This window comes from Aquila chrysaetos, chromosome 17 (assembly GCF_900496995.4).
Source record: "Aquila chrysaetos chrysaetos chromosome 17, bAquChr1.4, whole genome shotgun sequence".
NCBI classification, from domain to species: Eukaryota; Metazoa; Chordata; class Aves; order Accipitriformes; family Accipitridae; genus Aquila; species Aquila chrysaetos.
Window position 1 is genome coordinate 25,639,027 of NC_044020.1, and position 27,268 is coordinate 25,666,294.

A 27,268-nucleotide genomic window follows, 5' to 3' on the forward strand; every position below is an offset into this window, starting at 1 on the left:
TAACAGACCCTTGCTATCATTTGGTAGATAGTGTTGCTCCATCACCTTCCAGCACAGGATGCATTCTTGCTTCTACAGGTGGTATTGGGAGGACAGAAAAGAAGTTAGCAGCATTATGCTGCCAAAATAAATAGTTTGTGGGCCTCATCTACCACTCCAGTCTCAAGACAGCTGTTAACAAAATGTTTGACCTGCTTAATGGTGTGGGGATTGGATACTATTTTGGTGGGGCAGCATAATTAGCGACAGGTTGTGCTGCAAACTAATACCCATTTTCTCTGATAATTTTGGCTTAAATATGCACAGCTTAAAAACAGTCCTGGCACAGATTATTGCTTCCAGTGGAAGGTTTAACCAAATGAGCAGTAAGCCATTCCCTTCAGTGGTACTACAAGAGCTAATGTTTTGCTGTACAAGAATCTTTACCAACAGCTCTGTTAGCTGTCTAGCTTTCCATGTGTTTCATGCCATGGATGTTTGGTGTCTCTTCCTGCCTCTGCCGATGTGATTAAAAGCCAAAACGTGTTATAAGAGTGGGAAAGTTGGTAATGGGTGGCACTCCCGACCTTGGGTCACATGTACGAGTGCTAAGGAAAAGGGTTGCTGCAGAATTTTGCTGTATTCCTAATTAGCTCCTCTGAGGTTACAGGTTTATGCATCTGAGGTTTGTGTAGCTGAGAAGAGCAATGTTCCCAGCTCTTTACACTGAGTGTATGAGATTGGGGTATGTTAAGCTAGCAATGAGCACGCACACACACACAAAAAAAGATGCATCTAGGAGCTGACAATAGCCTAAAAATAGGGACAAGCACCATTTGTAGCTAATATACAAGATGTGTGTGTGAATACTGTAGGTATCTGAGCCTAAGTCAGAAAATAAGTCCCAATTTGGTCTTTGCAATTTGTTGCTCAATTTCAGTCAAGTCGGGCCTCAACTTCACCTCCCAGTGGGAGGCTGGTGGCATCGTGCAGGTCTGTAACAGGGCACCCATGTGGGACAGACCCACTCCAAAAGTTGTAGCTGCTGGACATGCTTCATTCAGTGCCTCTGTTTTTGTTACACTTCAAGGAATCTAGCCATGACATGCCTCCCTCTAGAAGACCAAGTTTTCTTAATTCTAGTGTTGACAGAGAAACTTGCATTGTTATGTTTTGGTTTTGTTTTTTTTCAGAGGTTTTGCCCATTAGTCAACATTAGAGTCATTGTGTCTTGTCCTAGAAGTATGGCTAATGGAGTGGGCCCAGGCAGATCCCAGTTCATTGCAGGGGATGCACAACAGAAAAAGCAGCACATAGATCTCTGGTACTATGGTTTTTTGGAACAGATAGTCAATGTGTGTCGAGTTTATTTAAATAATCTGGAAAAAGCTTGCTTGTTCTTTGCACTGAAAAAAACCCCCCAGTCTCTGCTTTGACAGAAGTTTTGTATCTCAGTTAGGAGGAGTTACCTACAGAGGAGGAGATGATATCCCTGCTTAAATAGCAGAAGCTGGTGCCTTTGCTTACTCCCAGGTATAACTGTCTCATTGACATCAGTTTGGATTGGGGACTCTTTGCGTCTGAAAAGAACAAAAAAACCACATCGTAACTTCTGTTGTTAGGACTTAAGTGAAAGCTGAGTTCTTGCCACGCTGAGCAAGCCTTATTTCTTTCACTGTTATCGTGGAACCAGAAAAAGAAAGTTTGTGCCTTTCTGTTTGAAAGTTAGCCAGAAAACAGTCTTTGAGGGCAGATACTTACTTGTCATACTTAGGTACCTAATTGCCTGAGTTGAGCTATACAGCTCCACTCCCTTTACAGTCACTGGAGAAGGGTGGCTTTCTCTTTGGGCTGAGTCAGAGCAGTACTGTAGTCTCTGTAGGAAGCTGCTATTTCTCTCCACCTCTTACTTGAGGAGCCTAGCTGGTGAGCTCACCCGTGGAGTTGGGTTCTAAAATTGGACCTTGTGATAAATGCTGCTGCCCCTCGGAGGACTGACTCTCCAATTATTTAGAAATCATAATTACTTGTTTCAGTGCCAAACTTGGTGAGCACAATTGCTTCTATGGAGTGTAAAAAGGAGGGAGGCAAAAATGTACATTCTTTTTTTGAAAAACAGCTATAGTTTAACAATTGAATTTAAAAACAAAAATGCCCCCTAAAATAGAGCAAACATCATAAATGTGAGTTTATTGGGTAATTTCTTAATGGGGTGTAAAAGACTGAGCAAAAGGGTCATCTTGCTCTCCTATTCCAGTTCAAGAAACTAGAGCTTCGTAGAAATTCCTGCACTGGAGGGTCCCCAGTGGACGTTGACCTTGATTTGGTAAGATGAGACTGACTTCCCTATGTTTTAGACTCTCGTGGTCATTAAAGCACTGTTCTTGATAAAACTGTGATCAAGGCAAGTGTCTTTGTATTTCATCTCCATTAAAATAATTGTTTTATCTATGAAGCAAATTGAAGCCTTATACTCTTTTTTTCCCTTTTTTTTTTTTTTTTTTTTTTTCCCCTTTTAATAGAGGTCCTCATGGTTGTTATAGCATTCATTTCCAAAGCAAATTCAGAAAACCTTCTATTAGGCATTGCAGCCCAACACAGAGGAGCACTGAAGCGTTCTGAGTAGAGAAGATTTTTGTACTGAAAATGTTAAGGCGATAATAAAGCCATCAATATGTACAACCCTGTAATTTTATGTATTACTTGGAACTTCAGCTTCTCTGCTTCCCTGAGTACAGAGTATGGTATTGAATATGGCTCAAGTTCCTATCCTAGAAAAAGACTCGTTTGTAGAATGAACTCTTGCTGGCCTGGAAAAGCCCTTTCTCAAGTAGTTATGTCAGCTTATTCAGTTGATCCTGAAGACTTTAGACAACTAGACTCGAGGTGGAAAAAAAATCTGAAGGCCCCCACCCCCTTTCTTCAAATTTATGAGTTGTGACTTAGGGATCAGCATTGTTACTGATGTAGGAAGGGAGTTGGTTAGAAGAAGCTTTCAGCAGCTAGGGCTAGCCCTACTGTTGTTGGTAAGTCCGTTTTCTTTCCCCATGCTGTGAAAAAGCTGCAGTGTCTATTTTCTTGGATTTTTAATTAGTCAAGGTAAATACACATTTGTTTCCATGCTGAAGTAACAAAGTATATCCTTCTGGTCTAGCTATTTCTTTTGTGCAATTGGCCTGGTTCTGTCAAGCTGTCTGTGTCAGATATTGAATCACAGTCTTCCCTGGTCTCTCTGTGTCCTCTGCCTCCTCACTATTACCAGTGTGCAAAACCAGCCTTTTCTGGCAGCTCACAGTGCAGTCCACAAAAAAACACAAGAGCAAGATAATGAAGAGTTAAGACTCCCTTGACTAAATTCACCGTCTATATTTTTCACACACTTGGGGGAAGTTCTTACCATTGCCACCACTTCTGTGTATTGAATAACTCTGTCCTCTTATTTGAATTTCTTCATATAGTTCTTTTCCAAGCATATTTTTTCCCCAGTCCTTGCTATTTTTTTTTTTGGGGGGGGGGGGGGGCACATCATTTACAGAACTGGAGATCCATTTTATTACAATTAAATTCAGTTTAGAGAAGAGTAGTTAGACAGTAATTGTCAGTAAAGCTGATAAAAGCCTTTGGTAAAAATGGATAACAAGCATGAAGGGATTACTGTTCGTGACTTATAACAAAAGAAAGTATTGTTATCTGAAGCAGACCGTGGAATGGACAGGCGAAATTGGACCTGATATGAAAGGAATAAGTTAAGTTTAGAGCAAAATACTTTTTTTTTTTTTTAATTGTACACAGTCAGTTTTCAGAAATTGTTGTACTTGAGATTTGAGTGCATCCCTGATGTACACGAACTCAGCTCTTGGGGAAAAGCATATCCATATGTACGCAGATATAATCTGGGATTTTACTTAATTATATTTTGTTACAAATGCTGGCTGATGCAAAACTTTGAGGGGTCTAGTTTTATGAGCATGTTACTGCATTTCCATGGAAAATGTAAGCTTAAAGGAAAACCCAGAACCTAAGTGAATTAATCATACTTTGCCTTGGGACCGAAATCATATACAGTGAAACCTGTAAATTATGCATGGCTTGGACACAAGTCTCAAGCTGTCAGCGGTCATGCTCAGTGCTGCCACTATTAATGAAGCTATCTTTCGGCCCCAATCTTTTTCACCCTTAAGATTGTAATTGTGACTCAGAAGAGTTTTGGAGTAGAAGTGCTTTGTCCTCTTCAAAAAAAGGATACTAATGCTGTCTTGCTTCAGAGTTTGAGAGTGATACGCAGCTGCTTGGCGGACTTGGGTTGATGGTGAATGGATGCAGTCTTCAGCCAATTTGAGAAACTCTTAACTGAAGTTACAGTTAAGTAATAGTGGAGAGGAGTAGTATTATACCAAGAACTAAGCCCTCTGCTTTTGGGTGTAACAGGGATATAGTGAGAACAGTGGGAGAGCACTAATAATTAAAGTGTAGTTTGAGTGGCAAGAAATTTGACAGACAATTTGTATCCTTTCAGTCTTCCCACTAGAGCAATTCCTGTAGTGGAAAAAGGGCTGAAACCAACTATGTTGTATGTCAGTGATCAGAAAGAACAGAGTAGTGTGGCAGCTGAAAACACCGGTATCTTTCATGTGTTGCATTCCCACCCCTGGAAATTAACAGTTGTTCATTGGAGAATAGTTGATCTTGGCTAGTGTAAAGACAACAGGTCAGAATGTGACCCGAGTTTATGTATTAGTGAGTAAACTATTAAAAATGCAACTTTTGTGTGAATTTAATTACTAATCGTTAAGTTGGTATTGTTTTGGCTTAGCTGTAGCTTGCTGTTGAAATGCATTTGTGCTGGGGGGATATATCAGGTTACTTTAGTTTTTTGGATTTGCTACCAAATCTACAGATTTCTGTTCATTATTCCTGACTTCTTTCATATAAATTATTTAAGTAATTTTGGCAAGATTGGTGTGTTATTCTGCACTGTATCTTCAAGACTCAACCTCTTCCATATCTGGATTCCCGGCTAATAATGTTTCTTCATCATGGTGGTCTTAGGTCTAAGGCAAGATTGTCATCAGCCACCAGCTTTTCTTCACATGTGCTTTGCTACACATAATGTTTCCATATTCCCATAAGCTCCTTTGTGCTTTTGCTCCCTTGAAGCTTTTGTACCTAGTGCAAACCTCTAAAGTGTCAGTAACTGCTCTCATAGTTGTATTCAGTTCTGGGTGAAGCTCACCTAAGGCTGGCACCACCACAAGGAATGATCTAAACTTTTTGTGTACCTCTGTCTCTGGGATTGATCACTTCCCTTGTTACCTTTTATTTTTTTTCCTGTGGCCTCAACTTTTGCTTTCACTCACCTGTTGGCCATGGGCAAGAATTTAGAAGATGACCTGATGGGATGGACACATCCTTTATCTGTACCACATTATTTGTAAGTCCTCTAGTACAATGGTTTCCACTTACAAAGTAAATTTACTTGGAGTAATTCACATAAAAACTCAGATACAGTCTGCTGTCCAATTTTGGTTTGTAATGTTTAAAATGTGCGTGTCAGGTTTTCAGTGGTGTATTTATAATTCAGAAGAGAGCATGCTTTCCACTTACCTTGCTCAGTGTCCAGTCTGTTAGGTTCTCACTTACAAATTCAACTGCCTTGTGCGGTGATCTCAAAAGGCACCTGCAGAATGGCCCAGAGGACTGTGGGTTTCTCCCTGTTAAAACAAGTCTGGTAACAAAATATTATGAAGGAAACATAAAGTTAAGGGAACATGGCAAGGTTAAAAGACAGAAACCAACCACCAGCAGCTTCGGAATGTGATAAAAGTGGAGTTCCTGGCTGTATATCAACATGTGCATCACTTGCTCTTTTGTGGCGTTGTGCATTGGAGGTTTTAAGCATTCTAGGCTTGAACTTCTCAGTTTTCCCTCTGGATGTTCTCACGTTTTAAATTATTCTTCCAAATATTATCCTCGAGTTAGCTGGATATGTTAGACTCCTGTTAAATGAAACAGTAAGTTTGGCCCTAGAGCAAAATCAAAACTAAAAATCAGTTTGCAACAATTATAAGTATCTATTTACAAGCAGGAATGCCTTTTCATGTGTTCTGCTGGCTTAAATTCTGCTGAGTGTGGGAGAGTAACTGTTCCCCTTCCCCTTTGATAATGACCAATACTGGTGGTGTCTCCAACAGGCTGTTCTGAAGGGTAAATTATGGTGCATGTATCTTATGCTTATAAAATGAATTAACCATCATTGTGCTGAGTACCCACAAAATTACTAAAAACACAAAAGTACCAAGCACTATTTTTTTTTTTAAGCAAGCTGTAACTTGGTGTGTGCTTTCTTTTTTTCTTTTTTTTTTTCCTTTTTTTTCTTTCTTTCTTTAAAAGCCTTAAAATATAAGATAGGTAAGGAGTGCAGTAAAAGAGGCACTTCTAAAACTTTCCTCCCTTCTTGCAAGCTGTTCAAATGGGGTTAGTGCCTGAGCTCTTTCTGTGCTCCTCAGTTTCAGTAAGCGGATTTCTCCTGCTGGTTCAGAGCAGTAAGAAATTTCCCCCACCTGTGCATGTTGGCTTTTGCTGTTCTTAAGTTTAATGTTCCCAACTCTTTATTTTCTCTGTGCCTTTTTTCTGCAGATTTTTAACAGATGAACTGTAGTGAGTGTAAAACACAGCAACAAATATTATATCAGATTAAATCATGTGTTTAAAGTTGCCATTTTCTATTCCTACATGGAAAATTGGGGAACATTTTATAGCTGGATAAAAGAGACTGCCAGCTTTCTAATATAACACAGTTGTATACTAGTAGGATCTCTCATACTTAACAGTGAGTCTTTAAAGTACCGGACTGTAAATTCACAATATATTTAGATATAGAAAAGATGTCTATTTGTTTTTGAGGTTTTTTCTTGTGCTTGTTTTACATGTATTAGCATATAATTTATTTTATATGCGGTTAGTGTTTTGTTTACCGTGACAGCTGTTTTTGCAAGTTAAATGTGAAGAATGATTTCATTGTTTTGTTAAAGTACTCCAAAATAGTCATGTGAGTTGTACTGTAAAACCACTCAAATTATTATCTTCTGCAGGAAAAGCTTTGAATCAGACAGATTTTGTTATGTTTGCATGGTTTCTCCCTGCTTAATACCCTCTAGTGTTGCATTCTTTTGAATTGTGCCACATAATGTTGGGTTTGGCTGTTTTTTGTTGAATCAGAGGTAAACCCTAAGTAAAATGTCTGATTTTGAAAACAGAAGCTAATAGGACTGGCCTAGGTGGGCTCCATCGGTTCCAGCATGTTGGGATTTCTGCACATCTCTACATTTTTTTCTCCTGTTGTCTTGTCACTAACACCTCTTTTTCACCTCTTTGGAGGGTTTCTGAGTGGAAGAAGAGCAAGCAGGCCCTGCTCACGCTGTCTTTATCCCCTTGGATTGGTGCAGCACAAGAAGACCCTCCACAAAACCTGGGCCAGATGATGTCTTCTGGACTGAGCGGTGCTAATCTTTTCTGCTTGGCTGGCAATAGCTAGCTTGGTTGAGATGCTTGGAGACTCTGTTTGTGTGAGATATAAGGAAAGAAAAAGAGACGTATCCTTCAGAGAGGACCTGAAGTATGTTTATTAGCGTAGAGGAAGATAGCCAGCCAGTAGGTGTAAGCAGAGGAGTTGTTGGTTCCTTCTGCATCAGTGACTCGACTCTCTGCCTTCTGCATTGATGCAGGAGAGAGGTGGAAAAGTGGCAGTCCTGGGGTGTTGGGCCTCTGGCAAAAGCAGCTGCAAACAGACGGATCAATTTTATGGGTATAGTATTTATTGGACAGGAAAGCTACATTATTAAAGTAAGCAAAATATTGCTGGAATCTTATTTTTTGCTTTTGTGAACATCAGATTTTCACACCAAGAAAACCATTTTTTTGCTGGTTTTGAAAATCTCTGGTTTTTTAAATAAGAATGTGCAGTTTCTAGAGGCTCCTTCTGTATGCAATAGTTCCCCTCATTGTTGATAGATAAATGTAGCTTTCCCTTTCCCAAAACATTTATTGGTATATCCTTGTATCGTTTCTGTAGTACCCATTTCCCACTCCCTCTCCCAGGCACCAGCTGAGTTTCAAAACTTGTGGTTTTATCTAATTAAATTGTTCAAAATGTGATTGGTTTTTTCTTTTTCCAGATGCTGTAATGAAAACAGGGAAGAGCACTTCCCTGCTTGTTTGTAAACAGCCTGTATTTTTTTTTTTTTTAATTTTAAAATGGCATTTAGTATAATTATTTTAAATTCTGTGAGCTGATCGCAAATGATCAGCACTTTTTTTTTTTTTCTTCTGAGCAATTCAGGGTTGAGCTGAAAGTTTTAAATTGACACTTTTGAGTGATTGGAAGCATACTTGGGTTTTCTCCCCTTAGTGTAATAGCTTGGTGGGCATTTTCTTTGTGCCTTGTTAGAAAGTGTCTTTGTGAGTGAGGCCTGTGCTTGGGGGAGGATTTGGGATTTTTTTTTTTTTTTTTTTTTCCCCCTTTCGATGCATCTCTGTGCCGGAAGTGATTTGTATGCAATGTGCATGGTTAATGTTGGCTCTTACCAGAAGAGCAGGTGAATGAACTGCAAAAGAAGCTTGTAGGGAGAAATGCTAATGACTTGGATTTAAAGCTGTTTTAATTGATTTTTAACTTCAGAATTCCAGGTGCATAGATACTAGAAATGTAGTTGCTGTAGAATGCATAGCCACTTTTTCCATAAAAATTGAATCTGAGTACTTGATATTGAGCTGTTTAAACTAGGAATGGAAAAGTAAAAGTGGTCTTACTTCCTTTATTGTGAATTCTAACCTAGAAAAAGATTGAGTGAATTCTCAGACATCTCAGTTATTTGACAATAATGTTTTCAATATAAAAATGAAGGGGTGTTTTTTTCATCCATGTGTGAAGCCTTTGGCCAGTATTCAGATTGCATTTAGTGGGCCTTTCTAAATGCTCTGTGAAAACATTCCTCCTTCTCAATAAAAGTCAAGCCCACGTAGGTTTCTATCTCCAGAATTAGGGTGCTAACCAAATCTCTGGTGTAAGGTAGCCTGTCTCATTATGCATTAATTACACTGTGTCCCTTTATTTCGACTTTTTTAACCCTCCATAGAGCAAGCTCTCCTCCCCCCCCCCCCCTTTTTTTTTTAATTTATTTTGTAGTGAACATCATGTAGCTTTTGATGGGCTAAAAATAAGGCCTTATTTTTGGTAATTTTGTAGTATGAAAAGACTAAATGGTGCATGCTGCTTTCTTACAGGAGAGTAAGCGATTTAGTGTGTCCAGTGGATGATCAAAGTATAGAAGAAAAAACCCAAAACAGTCAAGGCAAATAAAGCCATTTCAGGAAAGCTGAAACGAATGAATTGCTTGCCTGCATGTTCCTTACTGAGGGCATCAGGTTGGTTTCCATATCAACACACTGATAAACAAATCACAAGGACAAGTACTGCACTGAAAATGTACTGAACTCCTAAATGACATTATGAATTCATTTAATAAAAATAATAATAAAAAAATAGCCTAAGGAATGATGGTTACGTATAAGTACGCCTGATTTACATACCAAACAATAGGATGGAAACTATGAAAAAAGAATGAGCAGAGTGATGGAAATGTGATATGAAGGGTAAGAGCCAGCTTGGATTGGTAGAGCATTAAAGTTCATTAGGGTTTCTTGGAGGAGTCAGGAATCAAGAACATAAAAATGATCTACTTGGTGGTAGTGTACTGAGAGAGGGGCCGAATGGCAAGGGGATATTTTACTGATGAAAGACTTACTTGGAATGATTTAAAAAAAAAAAAAATCTCACTGAGGAAAATTTGCAGAAGGATCTATCTCATGATACTGAACATGCCGTTCCCCAGTTTCAGTTGATGGAAGACAGGGCATCTCCCTGGTAGTTTTTTTAGCTAATATCAGCTAATCTTCTCTCCTCTTGTTTCTGGCTGTGGCATTCTGCCTTCTCATGTTTTAGCACAGGTACCCACTTAATGGTATGGTGAGCTGCTTCAGGGTAATGATTGGGCCCCAACTTAATCCAATAAAACAGAAAATAAAGTTAAGTAAGTAGGTCTTCGATAAAACCTGTTACTTTTGTAAGCTGCATCTGCATTAAGGATTGCTAGGGTAGTTATACCAGCACATTCTGTTTAATGTGAGTGTAGTTGATGTATCTGTAGTACCTTGTGTGCAGTTCATAACTCAAAATCTTGCACAGCCATGGACAGTAGGGTGACTAGATTTTTGCTTGTAAGAAACAGCCCAGAATGCCAAATGGCAGTTTTCTCCCTATTGCCTTTGTGCACTGGGCAACAGGATTGGGATGTATGACCGTGCCATGGAGAAGTGGGTGTGTTCCTAGGGTTTCGATTTAAGATACCAGTATAGGGAAAAATCTTTCTCCACTTCCTGTATTCAACATGTATAGGGAGATAAGGAGACGAATTCTCCCAGTTTTTTTACTGAAAGAAAAGAATCAGGTTTGGTTATGACTGAACTGAGAAGATCCTTGTGTGTCAAAGCAGGGAGTGAAAAATTCACGGTAGCAGCTGACTTGTCTAGTTTCAGCCCAAGGCTCTTTGAAATTACTGAATTCTAAATTCTGATTTACAAACTAAACATTTACAGTGCAAATGTTTGTCTTTTTAGTGCAAGTCCCTGTAAAGAAACAGGTTATTTTTCGTTGTACAAAAAACTTAAATTTTATCTGGGAAAGATGGTGAACAGTGATCCCACCATTTTCTCACTGCTCTCCACCACTTGTAGTTTTAATGTAGCTAAGTATTCTTTTATACTTGCTTTCAGCATTTTGTTCAGTTCACAGGTGTATAGATCTGCACCTTTTAATAGGATGTCAAAGAGCTGTTTGAAACAGGTGGTTCTGTGTACGCAGGCTCCTCTGGGGCAATGCTGAGCAGCTACAGCTCGAGGCACTGCCAGGGCAGACCTCTGCGAGACTCCTCAGCCCAGAAGAGCTACCAAGTGGCAACACGCAGCCCTGGGTCAGCTTCTTTCCTGGCCTCTTGAGAGACTGTGGCACAATTGGTTTGGGGTTTTGGGGGGGGGGGGGGCGTTGTGTGTGTGTCTGTGTGTTAGGTTTTTGAAAGTCTGTCAAAACTGCCAGCTGGTTAGCTTTCCGCTGCTATTTTCTTGTTATAGTTGAAGAACCAAGGTAGGTTGGAAGGCAAGAATTTTCCTTTTGTTAATTTGTCCATCTCCTGTTACATTAATTTATGTTTTAATTTTTTGTTGGCTTACCTGCCACTAAAAGGCTGGCTGAACTTTGCAGTGGCTGGTGTGTTACATCTGGAGTGATTCCTGTGCAAAAGGCTGGCTGAGGCCTTCCAAAGCACATCTACATCTTGCTTCCATCTTGCAGTCAGCTAGGGTCTAAGGATGGTGTTAAATCGGTAACAGAGAGGGGAAATTGTTTCTTTCTATATTTATTTGGCTTAAACTGGGAAAATTGTTGTTTCAAATACTGTTTTTAAAAGCTGCTAAGTTCTGAGAAGCCTTATTTCCTGCTTGCTGTAGGAGAAACCAGAAAATGGCTTCTGTTTTGTAACTGTGGAAAGCGTGTTGTTAGACCTTTTGTGCCTAGAGATAGGAAAGGTTAATTTGCAAGTTCAAGGAGCAAGAGACCTTTCCACCTGCTCAAACAATTGAAATTCTGCCTTTGTGAGCATTCAGCAAAAATAGCTGCTTCTTGGTTTTTAATGAACCTCTTTCTCTTTTTACTTGGGATCTGTGACCGAAAGGACAACCACATATGCATGTGACACTGCAGTGCATCAGCGTGTGTTTGACAGTTAAGTCAAATCTTACTTCCCATGGACTCTCAGAAACGTCTGGGTGAAAATGAAAAACAATCTCTCATCTGTGTTTTTGTCAGATTGCCCAGCATAGTCTTTAAACTAGAATACCTGAAAACAGATGGCATGATGGCTGAGAGATACTTTTGCATACTGAGTTGTTTCTGCTTATGAAATGAGAATATCATGTAAGTTTGTGCTTCCATGTTGATTGCTTATGAATGACTTTCAGGGTTTTTGCTAAGGTATTCTTTTCAGGGCTTGTGAAAACTATCTCCAAATCTCATTCTAGTCTTATACTGTGTTGTTGATACCGAGCTAGAAACAAAGCATCAGCTTCTGATCACTTCATCACAGGTTTTCTTCTTTCCAAAACTGGAGTGTTTGCATTTATCCCTTATTTTAGAAATTAATTCCAAGAAAAGGCAAGGTCTGGTGATAATTTTCTTTTTCCTGCTAGATAAGGTCTGAATGAGAGACTAAAGCCTGCTCTACAGTGGAAATCCTCATATTGCCATACTGGTTACAGGTGGGTCTTTGCCTGATTAGTATACTGCCTGATATCTTAGGATAAATGCAGTCATTCGCATAAAAGTACTATCACCAGGATAGCTTCTTCCTCTTGAGGGAACCAGTGTAGAGTATGCTGGGAAAAATATTTGTATGCCTTATAAAATATGTGTTCCAGTAGACCTTTTTCTAGTGTATGGTAGACATACATAGATGTGGAATTTTGCACATTGATTTCCCCCTCTTGTCAGTCAAGTCTTTTAGCATCCCTGACAGATCAGCTATGGAAGCTGCAGTAGTTCATTGTTACTGACCTCTGTTTCTGCACAAGGTTACTGCTTTGTCAGCAGCGGTGGCAGAGTGAGATGTCTCTGTTGCAGGTCACTGTGTTAAAGTCACTGGACAGACTCATGTCTAGTTTTGATGGCCTGAGCACTAATAATCTGGGCTGTGAAATGGAATAGCTGAGGTGCAAGCAGCTGTGGAGTTCTGCCAGTGCTCTGTCCTTCAGCAGGGTCCAGGGGATGGGGGGGGGGGGGGGGGGGGGGAGTTAAAAAGGTGTGGCTTGGTCTGCTGGTACTTGCTTGTCAAGCATTTTGAGCACATCTGGGTTGTTCAGTCTTTTGCTAGGCACACTGATGCTTTTGAGGGGAGTAAAATAAAAAAGTCTTGGTTTTCAGTGAAAGAAATTTGTTTTGTTTTTGTGCAGTGTATGTAGCAGTGCTTAAGACAGGTGGTTCTGAGCCAGCTGTGCCTAGCTGAAATGAGGAACTGCAGCTTTTTTGGGAACCTGTGGGCTCCTAAAACCAGTAAGTTTAAGGCAAGGAGATTCAGCATGTTAGGATGTTAGTAGCTCACTACTTACTTCACACCCATTCCTGACATAGCTGCTCTTAGTATGTGCATGAGTGATGTTGTAGAGGCAGCTGAAAAGCTGCATAGGGTAAGTTAATTCGCACAAAAAATGCTCTTAAGTGCATTGAGTGTTAACATAAGAGATCATTGTGGAGCAACTCTGAAAATGACATTCAACTAATAATGTCCACACTTACTTATTCACAGAAACAAGCTATTGTATAAGAGTACAGTTCTCAGCTAGCTAAGAACGTCTTTTCTCTCGTGTTTATCTTGATTGTATCCCGAAGGAATATTTCTTCCTCTCTTTTATGAAGAATTATCTCCATATTCAGTTTGCTATGTGCATTTTTTGCTTTTCTTGGAGGACTGACAATACTTCCTAAATTTTGCAATCCGTTGAGAAACTTTGTACTAAAACCTTCCTGTGGTACTTTTAGTCCCCTTATTTGAAAATCCATTTTCTGTGTCATTTGATACTTATGTCCGTCTGGATTGCAGTTTCCACCCCTCTGTGAACCTGCATCAAGAAGTTTCTGTTAAGGATACCTGAAGGGTCACTTGATTCAAATGTCTTTTCTTAAACTCCTGAAGGGCTGCAAACATTTCTTCTTCTCAAGTCAAGAGCTATTTTCGATAGCCAAACACACATTTATTGTGCGTCATTTTCCTGAGCTACTCCAGTGACTATCATTTAACTTTGTATGTCTTCGTTAGATGAGTGCCAGTCCCACTAGTGCTAGAGCTGGAGCGGGCTGCATTTCACAAGGACCACTGCAGAGCTGATGAGCTCCACAGGGGTTGCTGCACTTCTGAAACCTTTGCAGGCTCTGAAGTTTGGCGGCTGTTTGGGTCCCTGTAGAGCTCAGAGGTTCTTAGGGGCTGAAACGAGCATAATTGCAAAGTTGGAGCATTCACTGTGCAGGGCCTCACCAAATAATTGGCTGTCCCAATTAAGCAGCTGTTCTTCCCACTGAATAACGTTCAGGAAGGTAAATGGTTGCCTGCCCTGTAAGGTGTCCCAATTAACTGCCTTAAAATCAGTTAAGTGTCGTGTGGGGTATCTCTGTTCAATGAGTGAAACAGTTGCATGCATCTCGATGGGGGCTGGTGTTTTAATGACACTCCTAGCAGGAGCCTAGTTTCATGCAGGATAGTAGGGCTGAAAGATCTGCATCAGTGTTGGGGAGCGGTGCGGATCAGAAAGTTGCAAAGCTGATGGGTGCTGGCGATGAATTTCTCTCCCTCTGTGCATACTGTCGGAAATCACTGCTAAATTACAGCATTTAATCTTGGCATTTGTACTCTGCAAGCTTTTTTCTATGTATGTGGGATATTCTGCCGTCAGCATGCCTAGACTTTATGAGCTTTTTAGAGAAGAAGCTCTGTTATTTATTATATTTGTTCATCACACAGAATGGAACCAAGAAATGCTGTTTCCTCCTTTTTTTTGCTGTGGCAAAACCTTTTAATTTGGGGCAAATGAAAACTATGAAGTTACAGCTGTACAGTGCATAGTGATTTCTGATGCCTTTTAAGAGGAAGTTTTATTGCCTGGGATCACCTTACCTACCCGAGATGCAAAAATTAAAAAATGCTGAATCTAAGGATGCACAGAAAAAAGTTTGCAGGGAAAAAACATCAAAGCTCTTCTTCTATTTGTTCATAATTTTTATGGATGGTATAAACTTATAAGGTAACCCAACATTCTGGGCCATAGTCAAACAAAATACCAGCTAAGTACTGCAGTCGAAGAACCTTCCTCTTTTCTATAAGTATATGTCAAATACTTGATGTGCAGCGAGGTCGGGGCTCGCGGTCCCCATTGCTGACCCCGGTGTGGGGGGTGACCTGTAGCAAGGAGGCAGTAACAAGCAGCTGGACAGGTCCAGAGCTCTAGTACCAGCCTGTCCTGGTTGTAACTGCCTGGAATAACAGTACTATTGGCCAAAGTTGAGAAACATGAGAAAGCGTTCCTGTTTCTGGACTCAAGCAGGCTTGCTGAAGTCAGTTACAGCATGTCTGTATATTACCCTCTGGATCTTATGGATTTGGGATTGCCCAACATGGAGCCCAGTTCTGTGCCTGTACCGCTGTACAGTAAACACACTACATACATATAGTTTTTTTCCTTAAAATTCAAAGGGTGGTATAGATTTTAATTTTAAATTTTTATTTTCTCCTTTTCTGGGCTAGAATTAAAATCTGGATTCCTGGATTTAAATTTTATAGCAAGGTATAACTAGATGAGGAGAGAGGCAAATGGAACAGTAGTCTTCTGGTGGTATCTGAATGCCATAATTTAGCACAATACATTACTTTTCACTTAATATTTTGCTCTATCCTGTGGGCTTCGGTGGTGGCCTTTTATTTTTATTTTTATTTTTACTTTTTTTAATGGAAATAATGAAATGTGTTTGAAGAGGATGGGGAGGAGGGAGAATGACCCTTACCTTGTCTGTATGGCTGGCTTACCATTGTTCAGTAAGTCTGTATGTTGTAACATCTTCCTTTCTGTATTGTCTCCGTATGGATTACTTACCAACCATTATATAATGAAACAAGAATCTGTAAGCCTTCCAGAAAGGAGGAGCCAACACACATATGTGAACAGTTTGATATTACCTGGAAGAGGGATCTGAGATCTCTGTAGAAAAATCTATAGAAAGACCTCTGCAGTAATGGGAATTTACAGTCGTGTCCATCTGTCCGTCCACCCCCACTCTCCCTTGGATGTTAGCCACGTCTCCCTTGCCTCTTAGCAGTTGCAGTTAACTTATAGCATGGTTACAACAGGGGCATTTCTTCCAGCTGTTTTACACAGTTCTTTCCATCTCCTCCTGCTCCTGCACCTGGTGCCTACACCTTGTGATTGCTCAGCTGTTGCAGAAAAGGACCTAAGTGCAATGAGTAAGAAAGTGACTGTTGTTGGCACCTGTGCTGGTTGAGGCTGTGTAGAAACCTACACCCTGTGTGCAAGTGGAAGTGTTCATGGAGCTGTGCGCTGGAGTGCATTTAGACTGATGACTGATTTTTAGCCCAGACCCGTTCCTTGAATCTGGTTTTCTCCGTGGCCATATAAGCCCTGTACTGGAAGCAAAGATGATCTGCAAGAAGTTGCTTAAAAGCAACTGTTACTAAAAGAAATGGTCATCAAGCTGTAACCTGCATTACTTTTGCAGCAATGAAAAGCCTGGCTTCCAAAGTGAAGCACAGCCCTTGATGCCATTGGCTGGAGCATGGCTGGTTCCAAAGATTTTTAATAGAAAAATTAAAACCCATAGGCTTTCAAGAAAGGTGGAGGAAAACAAAGAGGTGATAGTGGGGAAAAAAAACCTTCCAGACCTATTGGAGAAACCAAGCAGAGGTCACCGGAGCTGACTGGAAATGTTTGTGAATCTTAAAACCAGTTCTGTGTGCCTGTGTGCTCCTCTGACAAATGAAATAGGGCTGGTTTTGTGAAGTCCGGGAAGGCTTTCCTTTGTTACCAAACAGGTAACCCTTACCTGTTTTTGCTTGAGTAATTGCAGCATGCATGAGAGGTGAAACAGGGAAGATGAGGCTGTACAGCAACTAATGAGCTGTTTCAGCCTGAGAAATCAGTCTAGCAGGGTGGCCAGAGCCTTGGAACCTATTAACCTTGATGAAGTATTTGGAAGTCCAGGGCTTGACAGCTGGGGCAAATAAGGGTCTTTTTAGAGAAATTTAAAATAAATCTCTCTTTTTCTCTCTTCTTTCTCACACATGCTCGCTGGTGAAATGCTGCCTGACTCTTTTTAACTTTTCTTTTTTCAAGTATGTAGCTTTCTTTTTGCATAGGTTGACCAGGTGACTTGCTGGTGTGCTTACCTATCTGAAAATTTTTTGGTTTTTTTCCTTCTTCCTGATAGAGAACCAGGTTCTCTGTAGCACTTGTTTATGCCTACAGAAATCTCACATGTTCTTTTCAGATATTTGTGCTCTGTGTTTAAGACAGGCATGTTGCTCCATGAAGAATGTCTCACTTGGGTTTGAATAGGGCAATATTTGTGTTAATCAGCTGCATTTCTGTCCGCAGATATAGCTGTGCATTAAAACAAACATGCTGTAGACATGAATTAAGGGGGAAAATACGACATGGAATTTCCTGACTTTTTAAAATAAAAAAAATAAATCTTTGCCAAGAATAACTTCATCTGCAAATGTTTCTCAAATGTGTTGCACATTTGTTTTTCTTTAAAGGATGGGTGGTCAGGCCTCTTCACATGTGGGCACCATATAGTGACATGATGTGGCTGTGTGATGATCTGGGTTAGTTTAAAGGCTTCAGATCTTTCCTAATCTGGATTGTTTTGACTGAACCAGGTTAGGGAGCACAGACACAAGCAGGTATGCTGGCAGATGTCATGAGGTTATGAGAAGCAATTTAGGACAGTAGTCTTCTTGTCTGTCCCAGCTGCAACAACAAAACAGAGCAAGCACCATTGACACACTTTCTGATCTGTTTATGTTATATGTTACTTCTGTTTAGTTATGCATTCTGTTAACAACCCACAAAAGTAAATCCATTTTCTACCACCTGCAGAAAAAGGACAAACATTCTTACCCCCTACTAGTCTCCAACCATAATAAAGTGGTTTCCCTTGCTTCACCTCAGTTTTAAATGCAACTAGGTAACTTCCCTCCCCCCACTATTTGCTAAATAATGTTTAAACATGTGCCAGTATATGCTAATGTGTTTTAAAACTTGCTTCCCCAGTCTTAATAGATTTTTACAGACTGTTTTGCCCAGTCACTGGGTGTGAACTGTGCTTCTAAACATGTTGACTTAGCTGCCTGTCTCTGAATTTCTCTGGAAAAAAAGGACGTGAATTGGTCTTCCATCAAATCCACTTCACTGCCTTGCATGCAACTGCTATGTCCACTATAAGTCCACACACCTTCTTTTTCATTTCCCCCACAATGTTCTGGCCCGTGTTAATGAGGCTGTTGTACTTTTATGATAGGCTGTAATATCTATCATCACTGTTTAATGTGGAATTCTGAGATTATTTTTGAGATCTGTTGGATATCCCCAACTTTCTCACTTGACCTAAGGAAAGAAACAAACATATGGAAGTATAATGTGACATCCTACTGTGGGTTTGTCTTAAATTGTTTTTCTTCAGTGTTTTGTAAAGTAACTTTGTTCTGTTGTGTTTCACAGGACATGTGTACCTTACCCAGTAGAACAGAGCTCCACAGACACTGTCTCTGCAGAATAGAGAGTGCCTTTGCCTTTACTGAAAGTTGTAGCCAATGTTCCAGTTGTAGATTTATAAGTGATTGCTTTGTTTTTTTGTCTTTTCTCTTTTAAAAATAATTATAGGTTCATGTATTGGACAGACTGGGGAGAAGTGCCAAAGATAGAACGTGCTGGGATGGATGGTTCAAGCCGCTCCATTATAGTTAACACTGACATATATTGGCCAAATGGACTGACGTTGGATTATGAGGAACAGAAACTTTACTGGGCAGATGCTAAACTGAATTTCATCCACAAATCAAATCTGGATGGAAGTCATAGGTAAGAAGTTTTTGTTTGATGTATGTAATCCGGTGCTTTTCTTAGAAGATGTTGATTAAGCAACATCATAAGCTGTGTTGCAGGGAATTGTCGTGTTAGCACTTGCAAAATTTTAAGCAAACTAGTACTGTCAGAAACTTTTATCTGTCCTCATCCTCCCCTTTCCGACACTGTGAAGTCGAATGTGTGCTCCTCTTTGGGGTATCCTGTAACTCTCACTAAGTCTTTTCTCAGAACCAGTCCCATAAAGAAATCCTTGAATACTGTTCTTAATTGTGTAAGACTATATAGCAAAAATGTCCCTTTTCAATAGGTTTTCTGTGTTCTGTTGCTGAGGTATTCAGAAATGCAGAAAATGATCTGAAAAAATGGATCATTATATACTAGTATTTCAGTTTCATTAATCCTAGGGATGGGAAATGAGTGGAAAACAGTCTTTACAGAGAACTGTGCTAAAACGACTATTTTCCTCTAACAGTTTTATAGTGATGGTGTAATTCTTTTTCATCCAGTCACGGCTACTTCTTAATTAAGGCTATAACTGGTACTTTGTATATATGCATTTATCCCTAATTTGGGAAATGACCCTCTTCATTAAATGAGATAGCTTTGACAAGTGTTGTTCGCACACACAAATGAATCAGTTTGTGCCCAAGGTATCATATAGAGGTATGATTTTTTTGAGGTTGTTATTTGCAAATTTTTGTGATGCTTCAGCTGGTTTATCTGGGCATGAAATATCCTTTCTTGTGCTCTTCATTCTGACCTCTTAGGGACTTGTCCCTTCTTTCACCACAAATGTTAATTTGGCATAAAGAAATCAATCATATTGACAAAATAGGTGTTTTGTGTGGACTGGAGTAGGAACATAGGCAGCATGCATGAAATATATCCACTGTCTTCCTGTGGTGTTTATTTTGAACTCCACAGTTTCTTGTAACGCTGGTTTGAAAGGTTATGTCATTTTCTTCTTAAATTCTGCCTGTTAAGAGACCAAAAGTTCATGCAGTATTTCTGTACCTGTGTTTGTTCATAGAAACTAATAGGAGTTGGATGCAGTTTTAAATTTGTGTCTTTGGATATAAATGTTATAAATAGCTTTGTTAATTCAAACCATGGAGATATGGATATCTATTTTGAAGTAGTCCTTCATTTTCTGTTTATTTCACAAGAAAGAAAACTTAATAGTACCAAAAAAGAGAGAAATATTTCAGTGTTACTTTCTTTAAAAAAGGAATACTTTCACATAAGTTTTCAAGTAATGGAGAGAAAGTGATAGGAATTATCATGTGCAATAGTAGCTTGAGTATTTTTTAATTTTTTTTTTTTTTAATTGGTGCTGGTTAACTGGAATACCCTAAAATCTCTTTCTCTATTAAAAATTATTTATACGCTTTATATCTCCCATTATAAGAATAGAGAGATCATGAAACCAGATGTGCAACACAACTTTAAAAAGTCACCTTGACTGAAAGCAAGCACATGTGGGGCTCAGTGTGACAGCTTGCCACCTGAAAAATTTCAGTCCAAATGTGGAATTCTCATACAAATATGAAATGCTCACGGTTGCTGTAAGAAGTAACAGAAAGAAGCAACACCAAAACAACCCCACTCTCCAAACAATAACACCAGTGAGAAGAAAGTACCACTCCAAAATGACTGCTGATATCACACCTAAAATGCACTTCAGTGGCTTTGTCCAACAGGATAATTTGGTGGCTCATTTTATTCTTGAGAGACCCCTCTTTGTGCTCTCCTATTTATATGAGAGGGAAAGGACTGCCTTAGTATAGCAACACACCACTGCAGTCTGGCTGATGCCCTTCTAGGAAGAGAGTGTGTATCAGGTGCTGCATTAAACGGTACTGCTTTCAATAGCACTCCCTGGAAAATGATGCAGGATGGAGAGATGTTTTTTGAAATGTTAATTGCTTGAAAAGTGTCCACCGATCAAAAAATGACACCACCACCATCCAAACTGGTATTTATGTTTTTCCTACAGAGCACAAACCTCCTTGTCTTATCTAGTGTCTCCAGTTTTTCTGGCTCCAGACCTACTTCAGTGTTTCCTGCTGGCACTACTGCATTTTAAATCTTCTCTTGCTACTGGCTTCTTTGCAGTTTTTCCCTTACTGGTGGTCTGTGGCACAGCAGTGCAGATACACTTGGTTTTGGTATTTTGTTTTTATTTTAATGGTGTTTATTCCCTGGTCTGCCTTTGGCTAACCTGGAAGGGATTCATTCTAGAGATGAGACTGTGAAGGTGCTGATCTTTCTTGGTGTGAGGGGCTGACCAACCTTGTCTGTCTGCAGAGAGCTGCATCTAACAGCTGTCTCATGACATAGAATTGAAGTCACCTGGGTCCCAGTAGTTACCTCATTCCAGAGTAAATTCTCTGGAATTGGTAAAACCTGTAATAAAGACCTGTATAGACAAGTAATTTAGATTTTTTAGATCTACTAATTCTTTCTTACACATTCATTAAAACCAAAGCAATTAGTCTAATACTTTAAAGTTGTTGGTTTTATTTTTTAAACTGATACTGAAATGTATTTTTTTAAACGGATACTGAAATGTATCAGAAATATTTCATGGTAGTATGCTAATATGTTACCATTTGAGGGGGAGAAAGGGAAATCATTGTTAGAGAGGAAAGCACATATGACTTCCCTTAAGCGCTCAGAAGTGCACATCACTTCTAACAGCACCTGTTTTTCCCTAGGCATGTGAGAAAGTTCTAAAGATTCAGAAAATAGTCAACATCTGTATCCAGGCACTTTTGTTTTGTTTTTTTTTTATTCTTTGCAATTACATCATTGGGAGGGGGAAAAAAAAGGGAAAGAAATGCAGAAGTTAAGCTGTTCTACAATGGGGTTTTATGTTTTTTTTTTTTCTCTGCTGTGACCTCTTAGCCTCTGCCTGTCTTAAGAAAAAAGATCTTCTGGGGCTATCCGAAGTGATTCTTTTATGTTAAATACTGTCTTTCAGTTATTCAGCAAATTCACCTTTCTCAATATGATGTTTTACAGCTGTAATTATGTATTTTTGTATATGTCTCTTAATCATTTTATTCATCTTTTTCAATAATATTTTCTAATACTAAAAAAGAAAAGACAATTTCTAATTCTGCAGACAAAACAAAACTCCTTGAGATCTTCCTTTTAAGTGGGAAAAAACCCCCAAACCCAAAACCCACAAAGCCTTCAGTCTTTTCTCCTAGTCATCACCATTCCCCCCCAAAAAGAGAAACTAATCAGATTTTTCTGTGAACGGTAGAACTAATAACATTTGGGTTTAGAAAGATTTCTATTTATTCCTCCAACCCAGCAGCAATCCCTCTGGTTTCTCTCTGTATGTTCCTATGCCCCTTGCACGCATGCATGTGCATGCACACGCCGCCTCCTTTTTTCTCCCTCCTTCTTGCCATCCCTCAAATGCACCCATGGCTCCTTACAGTCCTTTACCCAGCGTTATTCCTTCCTCTTGTCTGTGGTCCCCTGTGCACTCTTGCTGGGTCTGGCAGCTCAACAAAGTATTCCTGGGCAGCTTATTTCAGCTGCTCCTCCTGTCAGGTGGGTCAAATACAGGGGGTTTAGGGTCACTTGTGTCTTTACAACCATCCATTTGGTAAGGAAACCTTATAAAAATTAAAAAAAAAAAAAAAAATCTCTTTGTGATCCCTGCTTTCCTGAACAGTTGGCCAAGAGATACAAGATGCCTTGGGGTGTGGAGTTGGAGGAGATGGATACTGTACAGACACAGCTAGAACGATCAAATAGCCTTGTTTCCATGTGAAAAAATGACATTGTATGATGAGGCCAACTTTTTTCCATCACCGCCTTTTAAAATCCCTTTTTTGGTGGGCCACCTTTGAGAGTCGTTTTCCTTAAGAGTGAAGAATGGGGGAAGACAAGATCATTATCATTGAGTATATAATCTAACTGAAAACAGACTTTTTGGCTTATTTAGAAACTGCTAGTCTTGGTTATTTGTTCTTGATATTTAGACCATTCTTCTAACTGCTGTTTTATATTTAGAAAGTAAGTTTAATTTTTTTGTTGCTATCTAAATTTGTTTTGATTAAAACAGTTTTTTGGTTTTTTTTTTTTTTTTTTTTTAAATCGTTGCGAAGTGTTACTAGTTTTTTCTGCTGCTTTACCTACTGTCAACATGTCTGGGAAAATATGCTTCTGGAAGCTGAAGCTATTGAAGAAATGAAAAAGGCAATTGAGTTATTGAAAGACATATAGCGTCATAAAAATACGGTATTCTAGATCTGAATAGTTTTGGTAACTTTCAGCAAAGGAAGCAGATCAATAAAAATTTGATCTGTCAAGTTTTTTTTAGTGTTGCATGATGTGAGGTGGGAAAGAGCCTATAGCAGATAAATGTGATTGTAAAAGCTTCGTGTAAAGCAGGATGACATGAGTTTTAATTGCTTTGGGGGAAGTGAGAAATAGTTAGCAGGAACTAACATCTTTATATCAAAAAAGAATTTCAAACAGTTCAAAGAAAACTGCTTTTGTGGTTTGGGTGGTGAGAGAGAATACAATGTAAATAGGAAAATATTTTAGTTAGTGTCACTGACAGTATTAAAGTGTTGAGTTTCAGACCTCAGTGGTCTAAAATTTGGAATGAGTGAAAGGGAAACATTCTTGGCATATTTCTAAAATCTGGAGGAAATCCATAACTTTTTTTTGTCTTTTTATTCCTGTAGTCTGACTATCATGTCTCTACACCTGGCACTACACAAGAATTAAAGATTTATATGTCAGAGAAGGACATTGATATGCATGGATGCTTTGCTGCTTGCTTGCAGGGGTCTGGACAGTGGAAGAGTACAGTAGGCAGGTGGGAGGAATATGCAAGGGGTGAAACAAAGGAGGCCTTGATTTTATTTATTTATTTTTTTTTAATTTTTTTGTTACCTCTTCGGACAGGACCTAGATAAGCTCCCTTTGGAGCCCGTGAGCCTCTGCATCAAAACTAGTGCGCAGCATGACAGCACTGGCAGTAGCACTCAGTAAATACGTGGTAGAGTCATAAATTCATGGAAAAAAACCTCTACAGCAAATTTTACAGGGATGATGTATCATTTGTTACCTGCTAGCCCTGGGACTTATTAGCCCTAGCTACTCCAGTGATGGGCTCATTAGAATAACGAGGAAGAGCACAGAAATTGATGACTAATGCCCTTGGTTTGCCAGAGAGAGGAAGGAATGAACAGTTTTTCATGTCAGAATGTAATAATTAAAAAATTAAATTGGTGCATAGAAGAGATGGTTTTGTTTTTTTGCAGCTCTCGCCCCACTCTTATCAGAGCGAACAGTTGCTTTTTGTGGGACTAATTAAACAAAACTGAATTGCAGACAGCTCTCCTGTGAGTAGAGTACCCGAGATAGGTTGGCCTGCTAAGGCAGCTCTTGAATTAATTTTCTCTTCCTTTACCCTGCAGCAGCAGTTCTAATTAATAAGTTAACACATTACTGGCTGAAGGGAAATGCACTTACAAGGTCCCCCAGGAAGTGTTTGTGCTAATGAGATGGGTTTTGAGGCCACTGTAAGAAAACATACTTCCAGCAACTGTCAGAAAGCTGGGAAGCTCTTGCAAGGAGGTGAATGTCTTAAGTTTGCACTTGAGCATTGATTTTTCCAGTTTCTGTTTTCAAGCATCAGCTCATGTCTGTCTGCCAGATGATTAGCTGCCGATTTGATGAAACAGTAAAAATACTGTGTCCCTGCATTTAGAAGAGTTTCTTTTTCATTATTTGCATATAATGTGTACAATGTATGACATTATGTGCAAGGTATAAAATATTGCATTCTGCGTATATCTTTGTGTAGATTTCTGAGAGATAAAAAATGCTTAATACCCTCAAGCAGTGAAGAGGAACCAGTCTATGGTGAAAAGCCTGTTTCAATACCTCGCCAAAACATTACAGGCCAGTGCAGAAGACGAATAGTGCCCTAATTAAAGCTGCTAGAGAATCCTGCATAAGCAGAATTAATTAGATTATTTGGACACAGAGCTAGGGTGAATTTCCTGGTTCTTCCCCAAGGTGCTTCTGAAATAAAATGCTGGAAAGGTAGATTTTCAAAACATCTGTAGTTGAATCTGTGTGAGATACACATATGCTGTGTATATACCTAGAGTCACGAGGTCACAGGTCACTGCATATTTCTAGACTTTAAATAAAAATATGTAGTACAGGGTGATTAGCCCAGGTGGATCAACAGAGCAGCAAATCGATACTGCTTCTAAGACCTGAGATGGCAGATGCAGAGTAAATTCAGGATCACAGCCCTGCTGAAAGCAAAGGAAGAGCAGCTTCAGTTAGGAAGCACATAGACCACTCTGCAGATAGTGGATCTGGTGCACCTCCTCCTAAACTCCCTCATCCCCTTCTGCGGGCTTCCCAGTCTCATCCCCTCTTGCCAGAGGCCTCTCATCTACACTGCCGGTCATGGTGGTGTTTGCCTGAAAAATGACCTGCCGAATGACTTTGTTTCTCAACCACGGTTTTACTCCTGATTGACTTTTTCAGACCTTCATTGAAGGTGGGATTTGAAATCTCATTGCTAGACCTGCTATTAGTTACATATACTTTCTTGAAACACATAGCAATCGTCGCTTAAAGAAGTGGCAAAAGAGAAAATATTTTAGTTTTAAAAGACAGTATTATATCCCACAAGTCATGTTTCCTGTTTACTTTCTCAGGTAATTAGAACCAGGCTTGTATTCTGATAGGAATATTTGAACAAGCATTCATGGTAAAAATCCAGCTTAGTTTTCCAAGTTTGCTTTGCAAATGTTTTTGTTAGGTTGGCAGGAGAGGAAACCTCGTAAGCCCCTGAGGGAACCGGAGCTCCCTGCCCTCCTTGTGGCATCCTTGGTGTGTTGTTATGTGGTTGTCTGTTGGTCTTTCATCCTGCTTCATGTGATGGTGTATGGGATTCATGCTGTGCGTGCTTTGTCCACTTGCTAATATTTCCAATTGTCACAAGTTGAAGCTGTGTAATTCTTGCAATTTCCTGAATGCTCAAGCATTAAGTAATCTGCAGATGGAGAGAAACATTTTGTGTAAAATATTACAATTTGCGTCATGCAAACCTGTCTGTTATATGCTTTCTTTAACATGAAACATAATCTTTTAAGCACTAAAAGCAAGATTCAAAAGACAGGTCTTTACATTTTTAATTCTTCATGAAGGAAGTTGTGATGGTAATTGCAGCATAACAACTTTCTGCTTTGTTTTTCTTCTACCAAGGGGGGGGGGGGGGAGGCCTGATAAGAATCTAGGCCCCCAGGTATCTTTAACTGCAAATTGATCTGATATAGCATAAGAAGGAAAATAAATTAAAATTCAGTAAATGCAGATATGAGTATCCCGTAAATACTTTTTCAACAATATATAGACTAATCAGGAAACTTTTACCTCTAGTTGGTATGAATTTCCAGCTCTTAATACTGTATTGTCATTGGATGCCAGTATGGTAAATTTTGCCATAGTATTAAGTATGAAGTATTAAGGTGAATTACCTTAATTTTTTCCCAGTCTTCACAGTTGTATTTGAAATGGGATTGCAAAGACTGATACAACAGTACGTTTTTTCCCCTTTCTTATAGCCTAGGAGATGGTAATAGGCATGGGATCCTCCAGAGGGACACCGGAGAAGTGGTTTGAAACACAAATATGAAAATTCTTGCACCCTGCCCTGGAGATTGAGTGCAGGCAGCCTCAGAGGTCACCTGAAAGGAGTTTCACTGCTGTGAAGCTGGAATGTTAATGGTTTAGAGACATACAGGCCAGGATGTCTAAAGTATCCCAGGTTTTCTGCAGGTGTTCTGATCAGTTTTTGAAGTTAGAGAACTGTAATGCAGCCAGAATAGAAGGGATTTGGTTAATGGAAAGTGTTTGCTTGTTTGTTTTTATGGAGAAATGCTATTATGCTTGGATATAAGACATTATCTGTTAAAATTCTAGGGAAAAAATAATAATTCTGATACTTTATATCATCTTGATTTTTGGTGGCTTTCTTTTGGTGTGAAGGATGCTTAAATTTCATAGCTATAATCTAGCTTTGGATTTGAATGCTAGTATTAGTTGAAAAAGAAATGAAGGCAAACTGCAGAAATCCTGGTTGTGATAAAGGATATGAATTTAAAGTTAATCCTTTTTGGTCATTTTACTGTTAACCTTTATTTCAAGTGAGTTTATTCTTTGTCTGAAATTCATATTATCCTGAAGCAGTATCTTTTTCGTCATTGCTAGTATAAAACTTGATAGGTTGTCTGTGAATTTTCATGTATATATTCCATTTCAGAGTTCAGTAGCCCCTTTTGTAATACCTGCTTTAACTTGTTTATTATTTGTTTCCTTTATCTTCACAAAATATTTCACAGGCCTCTAACAGAATAAGAATAGAACAAAGGTGAATGTATTTAAATTGGATCTATGTTTTCTTCAGGCAGTAGAAAACTCTTTGCTATAACAAGTTTTTATTGTAATTGCATCTCTGATTACCATGATGATACTATAA

At 39.2% G+C, this 27,268-nt stretch overlaps 1 protein-coding gene across 1 annotated transcript in view; it reads left to right on the top strand.

The window, feature by feature from the left end:
* Positions 1-27,268, top strand: part of LRP6 (LDL receptor related protein 6) — a 131,107-nt gene that overhangs the window by 34,426 nt on the left and 69,413 nt on the right. Inside the window, exon 3 of the mRNA XM_030040981.2 lies at positions 18,529-18,726. Coding sequence (XP_029896841.1) covers positions 18,529-18,726 — 198 coding nt within the window. The remainder of the gene's footprint in view (positions 1-18,528; positions 18,727-27,268) is intronic.